The 12,446-nt window shown below is 52.7% G+C and overlaps 4 protein-coding genes across 4 annotated transcripts; all 4 read left to right on the forward strand.

Annotated features, from left to right (window-relative positions):
- Positions 1 to 571: 571 nt before the first annotated feature.
- PV09_03561 (uncharacterized protein) lies at positions 572 to 1,663 on the forward strand (the record flags this gene model as incomplete). The annotated part of the gene is made up of 1 exon (XM_016356777.1): positions 572 to 1,663. One exon carries the CDS (start codon positions 572 to 574, stop codon positions 1,646 to 1,648), a length of 1,077 nt encoding a protein of 358 aa, XP_016215570.1. The 3' UTR covers positions 1,649 to 1,663.
- A 697-nt stretch (positions 1,664 to 2,360) lies between these two features.
- PV09_03562 (uncharacterized protein) lies at positions 2,361 to 7,565 on the forward strand. Its single transcript, XM_016356778.1, has 3 exons — positions 2,361 to 4,067; positions 4,123 to 6,077; positions 6,129 to 7,565. Exons 1-3 carry the CDS (start codon positions 2,579 to 2,581, stop codon positions 7,287 to 7,289), a joined length of 4,605 nt encoding a protein of 1,534 aa, XP_016215571.1. The 5' UTR covers positions 2,361 to 2,578; the 3' UTR covers positions 7,290 to 7,565.
- Positions 7,566 to 8,500: 935 nt separating this feature from the next.
- On the forward strand, positions 8,501 to 10,161 carry PV09_03563 (uncharacterized protein; the record flags this gene model as incomplete). The annotated part of the gene is made up of 3 exons (XM_016356779.1): positions 8,501 to 9,141; positions 9,193 to 10,079; positions 10,133 to 10,161. The coding sequence occupies 3 exons, from the start codon at positions 8,501 to 8,503 to the stop codon at positions 10,159 to 10,161; spliced, it is 1,557 nt and encodes a 518-aa protein (XP_016215572.1).
- An 882-nt stretch (positions 10,162 to 11,043) lies between these two features.
- Positions 11,044 to 12,351, forward strand: PV09_03564 (uncharacterized protein; the record flags this gene model as incomplete). Its single annotated transcript, XM_016356780.1, has 4 exons — positions 11,044 to 11,151; positions 11,220 to 11,280; positions 11,346 to 11,821; positions 11,884 to 12,351. The coding sequence occupies 4 exons, from the start codon at positions 11,044 to 11,046 to the stop codon at positions 12,349 to 12,351; spliced, it is 1,113 nt and encodes a 370-aa protein (XP_016215573.1).
- Positions 12,352 to 12,446: the final 95 nt, after the last annotated feature.

Raw genomic sequence — 12,446 nt, forward strand, 5'->3', positions numbered from 1 at the left:
CGACCATGAACTAATCAAACGAAACATTCCTTCCACAGGGCACTCGCATAGGATGCAAATTCTAGCAAGATGATATCACGTCTTTATTGAACACATTTCACTTCTATCAGCTGCCTTAAATCATGCGAACATGACTGCTTCCTATAAAGATAAAAATAAGTCCTGTAGCACGTCATTGATTCTCACCTTAAAGCCCATTTGGTCGGCTACATATTGCGTTCGTCTGGTTTTTGAACCACTAACTACCCGGAGCACCATATGCATACTACATGGTTTATTGCGTTAATTGTACTGGATTGGATCACTGTCACTGAATTGGCTTGATAGCTTGTAGTAGTTTTACGTTAACCTTGAGGAACTGAGATCATAAAGCAAGCCATGAAGACATACCACCGCCCTTCTTCACTAAAGGTGTTTAGCGGAGAAACTCCGCAAAAGCCGGTAGCATTCCGCTGATCGTCAACACTTCCTAGCTCAACTTAGTGCGGTAGAATCTCGTTGAGTCATACGGCGAATCCAAATGCAAGTAGAGCTCATTTAGTATCTTCACAGTGAGTTAAAAAAATCTGCAATGACGGATGCAACGAGTGGTCACTCACACCAATTGCGTGTTGATGCTAACGCGGCACGAGATTTTGTCCAAGCAATTCTCGTTGGGAATGGGGTCAGCAGCGACAACGCAAAGGTTATCGCCCAATGTTTGATAGCGGCTGACTTGCGAGGCGTCGATACGCATGGAATGCATCGCATTCCCTCATACATGGAACGCATCCGTCAAAAAGTCTTGGACCCGACTGCAACGCCCACTGTACAGCAAGCGACTCCCGTGGTCGCTCATGTCGATGGCAACAATGGCTTCGGATTTTTGGCTGCACATGCAGGAATGGAGGCTGCGATTAAGTCTGCAGAGGTGTACGGAATTGGCCTTGCTAGCGTGAAGAACAGCAACCATTTCGGGATGAGCGCGTGGATTGTGCAGCAGGCGCTCGATGCGAACATGATGTCACTCGTGTTTACCAACTCAAGTCCAGCGTTGCCGGCATGGGGAGGGAAGAGTAAACTGATGGGCGTCTCCCCGCTGGCGTGCGGGGCACCGGGAAGAGAGAATCCATTCATTCTGGACATGGCTCCTTCTATCGCTGCTCGTGGAAAGATTTATAAGGCCAAGCGAAGAGGAGAAAAGATACCACTAGGCTGGGCTTTGGATAAGGATGGTAAGGTTACGGATGACCCGGCCGCGGCCCTGGATGGTGGTGTGATGCTTCCAATGGGCGGGCCAAAAGGATCAGCGCTGGCGATTATGATGGATGTTTTTTCGGGTGTATTCTCAGGATCATCCTTTGCTGGCCACGTAACCAATCCATATGATCCCTCCAGGCCAGCTGGTGTTGGTCACTTCCTGGTGGCCATCAAGCCAGATTTATTCATGAGTCTAGATGAGTTTCGTGATAGACTAGAATATCTGTATCAGCGTGTGGTAGGGTCTGAAAAAGCCGACGGAGTTGAGCGTATCTATTTCCCAGGGGAGATAGAGCAGCTTGCTCAGAAAACGCGCGAGAAGGACGGAATTCCAATAGTGCAGGCGGAGTTGGATCTTCTGAACGAGGAGGCAAAGAGAGTGTCCGTAAATCCATTGACACCACTGTGAATGGAAGCGTACTCGGTCGGCCTTTTCGATTACTAGATTTGCTCCGTAGCACAGATAGTGATTTATTGGACTACTCCCGAAAACGAGGTAGCAAACTATTCGAATCGTGGAGAAGGCATAATATATGTCTTGCAACAGTCAAGAACCCGACTCCTAAAGGTCCGCGTGAGTTGACTGCTGCCATAGTATTCAAATGAACATTGAGCCTCCACAAATAGGTTTGAAATCTTCATAAATTTGACATTGGGCTAGCATGCTGTTGCGTACGCAGTGTGCCTCCAAACTTGCCAAAGTATGCGGGCGGCGGCGGAACGGTGCGGCCGACAAAGGTGCTTTCCACGAGATATAGGCTAGGGAATAATGCGAGAGAATATTCAGATAGGTCTCGGAGCATCTGGCAGACAGAATTGGATACGAAGGCCAGATTGAGAGGCGCGCGGACTGTACATTGAGGCCGAGAGCAGAAACGGCAGGATCGGTGTTCTCCACGGCATCATAGCCTTGAGACGAGGTTTCGGTCACGTAGGAATCGTATAAAAATGTTATATTATCATTCAAGATGGCTAGTAATTCTAGCCCTTGAGAGCGCGACGGCTCTATCGATTAATCGAGATCATCATCTCTTTGCATTCTTGGAGAAGCTCCGACACACAGGCTAGTCCAAATTTGTACACAGACCGCCGCCCACTTCAACTTCGGTCTCAAACCACAACACCGACCCGTCCTCGAGCAGACCTACCTCGAACCGCTCAATCTCTGCTGCTAGACTTCCACCTGTACCTTGACGCACTTGCTTGGAGCTAGAAATGACTTGGAGCGCCACCTTATCACCGAGTCTTACAAGCCTTGTGCTGTGTTGAACCCCACAGCAAGTCCGCGTCCAGCCGCCGCAACCTTATACCTACCGCACCGTGAACGAGCTCCGGCGCGATGGCGTACACCACCTTTAAAAGGGATTTTAAGGCACCTCCGCTGCCGCGTTCGCGCACTCCGGAGCGCATCACGTCCGCAATTGAGCCTATACCGGAGGCCGCACTGGCAATTGCGGAGTTGTTGAAGCGCGACACTTCCAACCGCCGAACTGCCGCTCGAACGACCCAAAAAGTGAGAGAAAATAAGAGAAGCACCAAAACTACCACCGCCAGGGTGCACAGGCACACCCATAGCAATAGCGCAAGCTTTGTTGTTCCACCGGCGTCGCCCATTGACACCCTTGCCTCAGTCGCTGCCTTTGAAGCCACGAGCAGAAGCCCGCCTACGACCTTCCACAATCTATACCAATCCCAGTACCCTCTGGAACGCTCTTCGAAGAGGGCCAGATCAGAAATTGCACCATCGCCACAGCAACCCGCGACCTCGCCTCTTTTTAACTCCAGTTCGACCCATCGGCCGGCGACCTCGTACAACTACAATGGCTGGAGCTACAACGTGGAGCAAGGAATCAACAACGGTCAGCGCATGCGATCTTACTCTTCTCACGCTCGCACGGGGAGCGTCAATGGGTTCGCTACCTATCAAGAATCGAACGTGGATGAAGCGGAGCTGCTTCTGAACTTTTCCAGAGGCGGAAGCATATCCTCTTCACATGGTCTGGGTATAGTTGCTCCCACCGTTGAAAAACAGACAGCGCAGCGAACACCAGCGCTGCCTCCATTTCCGGTTGCTACCTCTGTCGAACCTGCAAAGGGCCTGACGGAGTCATCTAGCACTCAAACCCAAGCTATGCCATCTAGTCCCACTCTCCAAGCTCCGCCTCACAGTCCAATATCTCCTCCTTCAAACTTGATTCCGCCCCTTGGCCCTTCAAAGGAGGCCACAGAATTGCCAATGCCTGATGATGGCGGCCGACTTGGGACCAGTCTAACTAGTCTCACCACCGTAGCTGATAGCAAAGGTGGGGTACCAGGCGACGATGACATCAAGTTGGACGGACAAGAAGAAACAAAACCATTAGCTAGAGATGACAAAGAGGATGTGGCCATAAACCACTCGCTTGCTGTGTTGTCAACTTCCGAGCAGCAAACTAAGTCCAACGATGCACTTAGTATTTCTGATCATGGCGGTCGGCGATACTCGGATTCGCATCAAGATCATCCGTCAAAGAGAGTGCGATTAGATCCTGGTGGCCGGTCGTCTTCTGCGCCATTGGAGTACGCAATAAGCGAATCTACTGATCACAGTACAGCACTGGACGGCCAGATTAACGTGGATGACGTTTCAAAACTGCCTGAACAAGGTGTTGTCTGTCCATCTTGTAACAATGCGAGAGATTTCGGGTCAGAGAAGGTGGACTGGCTACAATGCGATGGCTGTGATCAATGGTATCATGTTGCTTGCTCTGGTTTGACTACCAAACAAAGCAAAGCTATTGACAAGTATTACTGCCCAACATGCGAGCCCAAATTCGGCAAGAGTACAAGTAGTTACAGCCTACCTGTGGGAAACGTGGAATTTTGCTAACGATATGGATTCAGAGAAACGGACATCAAGTCGCGTGCGTGCGGCAGTCGATTATGCTGGGCTCAACGAAGGTGTGCTCCGCACGCCAAGCGGAAGTAGGGAACACCATTACATCGAGTCGTTCAAGAATGGCACCGTTAAACTTACACCTGAAACTTTCCCACGAATTCCTGGAAATTTCATCACGGCAGATTACTTTGAGAAGTGCCCCAGTTTCTCAGAGCCTGTCGTGATCACAAAGAGCCTTAATCCGCGGCCGCCATTCCCAGGTACAACGCCACGAGAGGAAATGATGGAAGACGATGATCGCGTTCTGGTGCCTGATGATGGACAAGACGATATGGACATGGTAATTCCGCAAGGGCTGACCGTGCGACGTGTATCGGAATTGTACGGCCCAAAGAACCAGATTCCTGTCATCGATGTGAAGGCGCAGGAGTCTAGCAAAGGATGGACGGTTGAGAAGTGGGCAGATTATTATGAGAACCCTGGAGACGAGCCAATACGGAACGTGATTAGCTTGGAATGCTCAACAACACCGCTGTGTCGTTTGATTCGACGACCAAAAGTAGTACGCGATCTTGATTTGCAGGACTCTGTCTGGCCAGACACAGAACTTCGAAGATCCGTCGGATTTTACGTCCTTATGTCGGTCGCAGATTGTTTTACCGATTTTCATATCGACTTTGGCGGCTCTTCGGTTTATTACCACATCCTAAAAGGGAAGAAGGTGTTTTTCTTCATTCCGCCAACTCCATCAAATTTGGCGAAATACCAAGAGTGGAACGACATGCCATCACAGACGTGGACGTGGCTACCGGACATTACGAAGACAAAGGAATGCTATCGCGTCGACTTGTATCCAGGTGACACGATGTTGATCCCTGCTGGCTGGATTCACGCCGTTTGGACCCCCGATGACAGCTTAGTCATCGGTGGCAACTTCTTGACACGCTTGCACTACGGCATGCAATTTCGCGTCGCGGAAATCGAAAAAGCTAACAAAACACCGATCACCTTCCGCTACCCAAAATTCCAAAAGGTCATGTGGTATGCCGTACTTCAATATCTTGAGCGCGATCCGTTGCCCACCATCGTGCGGGAGACCTTTTTAGATGGCCGACAGTTCCATCGTGAGAGAAAGATATGGACCGAGTTTGATAGGTTTGGCGAGAATTCGCATCCCGGGCCAGAGAATTACAATGCAAGATACTATTCACAGGCAGAAATTGATGGACTTCCGGATATGGTCAACTACATTTTCCGCACGGTGATGATTCACATGGATCGGCTCGAGAACATCAGCGCCAAGGTGCGCAAGGCCGTTACGGACAGCATACCCAAAACTAGTCGTGATCCATTGGACATAGCGCGCGACTTCGCAATGTGGGTTGCGTGGAAGCGCGGCGACGAAGACATCCCAGAGTGGGCGCACCCTGGAGCTGTACTGCCAAACAAGGGTGAAGACGCTTCCGATAAGAAACTGACTGATGCTCAACTGAAGAAGCTGCAACGAGCAAGCGCTATTGTGGTACCGGAAAGGCAGTCTGCCCGCCTTAAATCGGTCGCGGAGACAGCGATGGCGCAGCAGGAATCACTCGCCGCAGCAACGAGCACCACACCTAAAACATCGTCACTCGGACCGCGACGAACTGCGTGTGACTCGTGTCGTAAACGAAAGATGAGATGCAAGCATGTCGAGAATGCTCCTGCACAGTCAACGCCGATCATATTCACCAACCCAATGGAATCGTCTCCAAAGTCAAATTTTGTCGGCGTCGTGTTGCCCGATTCCTCATCGTCCGCCCAGCTACCCGCTGCATCGTTTCCGCCGCCGTTCCAAGTCGATCCCGTTCCACCGATGGCGAATGGCTTTATCAACGACGGTTTCATGCCGGGTCCAAAACAGGAAATCTTGGAGCTGAAGAAAGGGAGGACCAAAGCCTGTTATGACTGTAGGCGGAGCAAGGTGAGTGTACTTTGATTACTATCAATTCTTACAGAGTCTGACGACGTGTAGCGCCGATGTATTCACGATGAGTTTGGCAAGATTGATCCAATTAAGCAACGTGAACCAGTCATCCCTCGCGGATCGGCGAAGCGCAAATCCGGGCCAAGCCCGGAAATGCCTCTCGCGAAGAAGCCAGCGAACGATCAAATTGCACCGACAGCACCGATGCTCGCGGGTCAGTTGAACACTTTTGAAGTGTCACCATCAGCAAGCACGTCACATGTATATGCTAGTGCCAAGCAAGACGGCATGTTCCGCAACTCAACCGTCAACGATTTCTCATCCATGACGGGTATTGTGAATGTGAATCCTCTTGCGTCGAGAAACGCTGGCAGAGATAGAACAACATCCAATGCTGCGCAACAGAGTCCATCCCGCGTGCAGCCCATTGAATGGGCAGTTGACCCGGCACTTATGGATTCGAGTGTTGGAACGGCACCATCACAGCAACAAGAAGACTATGGGTATGCAGATGCGCAGGTCGCGCTTATGGCGTACTATCAAAGCAATGGAGGCCCTCCTCCTTCATCTCATGAAGCGGCGAACCAGTTCATGAATGGGTTTGTGGATTATGAAGCTGGACAGCAGCCAAAGATGGAAGTGGACATTGATCCTCTTCTGCAAGATTCTCTTGCCGCGGTTCAGGCCTACAACAGAGGAGCACAGCCGCCTAATTCCGAGACTGATCTGCCAAAGGAAGGTGTTCGTGCTGAGAAGGTAGATCATTCACAGCCACGGCTAGGAAATGGCGATGCAAACTCTCAAGACAATGTAGCAGCACAACCGGCTTCGGATTTGGTTTTGGATCCAGCTCTTGATAATGCCCCACAATCACATCAAAGGCAAGCGAGCAGCGTGGTCCTTCCGAGCACGGAAAAGTCGTCATCCAAGCTACAGGCTTTTGGGGAAGCCAAAGCTGCTGAGTCACCCGAAGATCCGCCCAGCAGAGAGCGAAGAAAAAGCAGCACAGCTCCTCGAACGCCACTAGTAAATGGTAGTAAGGGCAAGAGCACATCGCCAGAAGCACAACGCGCGACGCCTGGGAAGGCGCCGGGCCGGCGAAAGGAGAGTAGCGCTGCATTGGAAGAAACAGATAGCGAGACAAAGAAGCTGATCGAGCAGATGAGGCAAGAGAATCTGCAGTCGAAGGGCCTCCGACGGCGGAGCTGAGGGACGGAGGCGATTCATGATTCTTTTTTCGGTAGGAGAGAGGGCGCTGTGCCATGTTAGGATTTTTTTTTCTGTTTTCAGACGCGCATATGAGGGGATACGGGATCATATAAAGAGGATGAGAATGGGTAGCCATCGCCCCAGGAGTTTTATCATTATACCCACATCAAGGACGGAAGGTGGAGTAGCCGCCGTATCTGAACCGCGCAAATGGCTTTGCGAGCAAAGGGATGGATTGCAATGTAGCTCAGTCGAGGCAGAGAACATGAATGTGTGAAGACACGTGGATGATTGTGCATGGCCTGGACATCGCAGTGCAAAGAACGCTGTTGCCCAGCAGTACGTACGCGACGGCCGCCGGTTCCGCTGGCTCACATGGGCTGACAAGCGGAAAATAAGCTACATGCGGCCGACGCTTCCCGTACAGCGTCGTCCGCGGTGTGAGAGGGCGGCTCTTCCAGGTGCGGAGCTCGGGCTGGTTGGATAGGTTGACTTCGTTCCGCGGCGTGGCGATCAAAAGCCTGGGGGCGATAAGCTCGTAGCGTGGACGCTTCCCGACAGTTTGCGACTGCTCGTCAAGTGCGACAGTCGCAAACACAGCTCGCCGTCAAGCCAGGGATCGCCAGACAGCGTCGTTGCGAAGGCCGTCCGGACGTGCGACGGCGGCGTTTCGTGCGGGCCCGAACGCTGCCTGAGCGAGTTAGCAAGACTTGTGGTGCCTGCAAGTGAACCTGAGTCCAACCGGCGAGCCTGACCCGGGCCTGCCTTGAGTCGAGACAGTCAAACCTCAAAACTCGAATGCCTCGCCTTTGCCCATAGCCGCCTGCGAATATCTTCCTGGCTCACGGTCGTTGACTCCCGGCGAGCTCGTCATTCTCGATCGAGACATCGCATTTCTAAGCCTCCACCGGCTGCCATCCCACCCGTCCAGTCACGCCCACCTCCCGCAGACACACACCACTTAGCCCGGTCCGCCTGCGTCTCGTCATCGGCGGGACTCTGGCACCTTAAATCCCACCACGGCCCCTACGACGAGGAAGAGGAAGGCCCAAGATCTCGCTGCAGTCTCGCAGTCCGATCTCCCACTCTCGCAACCACCTGCCGCGAAAAAGAGCAAGGCGAAAGTCGCCACCCACGCCGTCAAGACTGCCGCCACCAACACCTCGTCTACCGCCACTACACCTCTTACCCCAGCCACCGAGACCGTCTCCATGGCGGACTCCGACGACGACTTCAGCATGCAGAGCAGCGATGGCGAGCCCGTGCTTGACGACGACAGCGGCATGAGCGACGGGGATGGCTCCGATCTCGAGCTCGAGGACTACGACGACGATGATGACGACGTGGGGTTCTCTCAAGATAAGCCCCCGAAGCAGAAAAAGAAGTCGTACGAGGTCGACTTCAAGGTTCTGTCGCCGCAGGACATCCAGGACTTGCAGGATCGTGAGGTTGATGAGTGCAAGCACCTCCTGGGCCAGCCTCGGGAGAACGTCGCCATACTCCTGAGGCGTTTCAAATGGAACAGAGAGAGGCTTATGGAGAAGTACCTCGACAATCAGCAGGAGGTCTTGGAGGCCACTGGTCTAGAGGAGGACGAATCTGGCAAGACAAAGATCGAGGAGATGAGCGAGCCGTTCCTGTGTGAGATCTGCTGCAACGACGAGCCCGGGCAGAAGACGTACGCCATGAAGTGTGGCCATCGCTTCTGCGTGGACTGCTACAAGATGTACCTGGCAACCAAGATCAAGGAGGAAGGTGAGGCAGCCAGGATAAAGTGCCCTGGCAATGACTGCAACCGGATCGTGGATTCGAGGTCACTGGATCTGCTAGTGGATGACGATCTCCAGGAGAGGTGGGTTTCTATTGCCCGATATACATCAGGGACCGTTCTAACATGCGGCAGATATCATGAACTTCTCACACGAACATATGTCGACGACCTCGAAAATCTCAAGTGGTGCCCGGCACCAAACTGTGTATACGCCATCGACTGCAACGTCAAAGCCCGAGATCTCTTGCGAATCGTCCCTAGCGTGCACTGCAAGTGTGGGCACAGCTTTTGCTTTGGCTGTACGCTCAACGACCATCAACCAGCGCCGTGCAGTCTGGTGAAGAAGTGGTTGAAGAAGTGCGAGGACGATTCGGAAACGGCGAACTGGATCTCAGCGAACACAAAAGAGTGTCCCAAGTGTCACTCGACCATCGAGAAGAACGGTGGATGCAACCACATGACGTGTCGGAAGTGCAGAAACGAGTTCTGCTGGATGTGCATGGGCGTGTGGTCAGAGCACGGCACGAGCTGGTACAACTGCAACCGATACGAAGAGAAGAGCGGTCAAGAAGCACGAGATGCACAGGCAAGGTCGCGACAGTCGTTGGAGCGTTACCTGCATTATTACAACAGATACGCCAACCACGAACAATCGGCCAAGCTGGACAAGGATATCTATCTTAAGACGGAGAAGAAGATGACGCAGCTGCAGACGACGGCCAACATGTCCTGGATCGACGTGCAATTCTTGGAGGCGGCGTCACAGGCGCTGCAGAGCTGCCGCCAGACTCTGAAGTGGACGTACGCGTTCGCTTTCTACCTTGCGCGAAACAACAAGACGGAAATGTTTGAAGACAACCAGAAGGACCTAGAGATGGCCGTCGAGAACCTGTCGGAGATGTTTGAGAAGCCCGTAGACCAGATTGGCGGTCTCAAACGGGAGATTCTCGACAAGACGACGTACTGCAACAAGCGCCGCGTTACGCTTCTGGAGCACACGGCTCAAGAGCTAAAGAAAGGTAAGTTAGCACTTGGACGGCTCTTTGTTCTGACATTGCTAACGAACGTTCAGATGGGTGGGAGTTCAATGTTGAGTTATGATCAAGCATGGTGATGTTTGTATACCAACGCGACGAACGGGATGACACGAAGAAACTCCAGGCACGGTCGGCACTCTCGATTTTATTCGCGAACAACAGCCAGCCTTGGACGATGTGGGACGAATGCAAGAGGTACACTGGTTTTTTTGGGTGGTTATGAGAACAATCTTTGCTCCGAGCTCCCATGGCGGGCGTTGTATGCATATGGCACAAGACATGGCTCCGGCCCTCTGTACGAGTCATTTTTTTTTCTGTTTGTATCAGGACACGAGGGCTTGGTTTGCTAGACCGGTTTGGGAGTGCTCGTATATACCATGGAGCGAAACGCATGCCGTGCAGAGCCGCTCAATTTATACGCTATTTACAGCGGCGCTTTTGCCACGAAGAACCAGCCGTGAAACATACTGGGACGAGTGAATGGTAGGGCAGCAGGACGGAGGGGCAAAGGGGCAGGGAGCCCGCAAGGGAGCGCAGGGAGCCCACAAGGGCGGGCAGGGTGGGCGCGGCCAGCAGCCAAGGCACCGCCCACGATCAGCGGGCAACGGCCCAGCCCTGCTCGTCGCTCGGACCCCCCCGTTGTTTGTTAAACATGATGAGGTCTATCACCGTGCTCCATGACAACAGAACCACAACAACCGTAATCATAACTCTGTACACCTTCCCTTTCCCTTCCTTTGCGTTCAAGACCCGGATCCCTCTCCTTCAAACATACCCGATCTCGGACTAGCCATTCGCTCTCTTTTTTCTTTTCTTTTTCTTCTTTTGCCCCATACATGAATTCCGTTCCTGCTCTGGAGGTAGAACGTCCCCTCCTTTGATCGACAACCCGCTCCAATCTCGTACACACCGCAGACCGCTGATCGTCAACGGCCACTCGTGCGAAATGGCCTTCCTGTTCTCGAGAAACAAGCAGAAGGTTGTTCTGGACTTGGTGAGGTCGGCGAAGGACTTGCTGGTCAAGATCCAGACGGTCGACCAGCTCCCGACACAGGTGTGTTTTCGCTGCGAGCCGCCACCTGCTTGCAAATCACCGGGCACAGGGCTGACACCGACATCTAGTCCGAGGAGTCGCTGGCGCAGAAGCTGAGCCAGATGAAGATGATACTGCAGGGCACGCAAGGTATGATCGAGATCATGCGTATTTCTCCAAACGAAGGTTGTGGGCCGGCTGACGCTTCACTGTAGAGACAGACGCAAGCCCCGAGCAGCAGTATCAGCTCGTGAACTTACTGCTGTCCGAGGACATCCTGATGCTCCTGGCGACATGCATACACAAGATACCATTCGAGGCTCGCAAAGACACGCAATTCATCTTCTCAAATGCCTTCCGATACAAGGCGCCGGGCTCACCCGCGTCAGAACCGATCGCCTTACACCACGTCTTACAATCTCGACCACAGATCATAATCGCATTGTGCAATGGGTACGAGAGAAAAGAGAGCGCAATGCCCTGCGGAGGCATTCTCCGCGAAGCCCTTAAATTCGACGCTGTTGCCGCGCTCATCTTGTACGACGAGCCCAATCCAGAGGGCAAGGCGGTCAATCTCAGCGAGGTGGACACAACAAAGCCGTGCAGTGGGGAGGGCGCATTTTGGAAATTCTTCGACTGGATTGTGAAGAGCAGCTTCGAAGTCTGCACGGATGCGTTTAACACATTCAGGGTATGGCCACCGTGTGCAGTTGACGGGCGCAAGTGAAGATCGCTAATGCCGGACAAACACAGGAAATTCTCATCAAGCACAAAGAGATGATAGCCACGTATCTGGAAACGAACTTTGACCTGTTCTTCAGCAAGTATAACAAGTACTTGGTCCAGTCCGACAACTATGTCGTCAAGCGACAGTCCATAAAGCTGCTTGGCGAACTGCTCCTGGACCGTGCAAATTACAACGTCATGACCAAGTACGTCGAATCAGGTGAGCACCTCAAGTTGTGCATGCGCCTCCTTCTCGACGACCGCCGCATGATCAACTACGAGGGCTTCCACGTCTTCAAGGTCTTCGTCGCGAACCCAAACAAGAGCAGGGAGGTGCAGAAGATCCTGATAAGCAACCGGGAGAGGTTGCTCCGGTTCCTACCGGGCTTTTTGGACGATCGTACGGACGACGACCAGTTCATGGATGAGAAGAGCTTCTTGATAAGGCAGATTGAAGCGCTGCCCAGTGTTGTGGCGCCGGCCGCTACAAACTGAGGGAGTTCAGGGATTAATCACGAAGAAGGGGGAAAAACAAAGAAAAAAAAAAAAAGAGCGGCGTGAGGTGTGTGTGTGTGTGTGTAAACGGGGGC

This window comes from Verruconis gallopava, assembly GCF_000836295.1.
Source record: "Verruconis gallopava strain CBS 43764 unplaced genomic scaffold supercont1.9, whole genome shotgun sequence".
In the NCBI taxonomy this organism is placed as follows: domain Eukaryota; kingdom Fungi; phylum Ascomycota; class Dothideomycetes; order Venturiales; family Sympoventuriaceae; genus Verruconis; species Verruconis gallopava.

What these genes read in the sequence shown, in the direction of transcription:
- PV09_03562 (XM_016356778.1), top strand. Translation starts at nt 2,579, where the DNA reads ATGGCGTACACCACCTTTAAAAGGGATTTTAAGGCACCTCCGCTGCCG. An exon ending in CAAATTCGGCAAGAGTACAA is followed by an intron (nt 4,068 to 4,122) that starts GTAGTTACAGCC and finishes ATATGGATTCAG; the next exon opens with AGAAACGGACATCAAGTCGC. An exon ending in ATGACTGTAGGCGGAGCAAG is followed by an intron (nt 6,078 to 6,128) that starts GTGAGTGTACTT and finishes GACGACGTGTAG; the next exon opens with CGCCGATGTATTCACGATGA.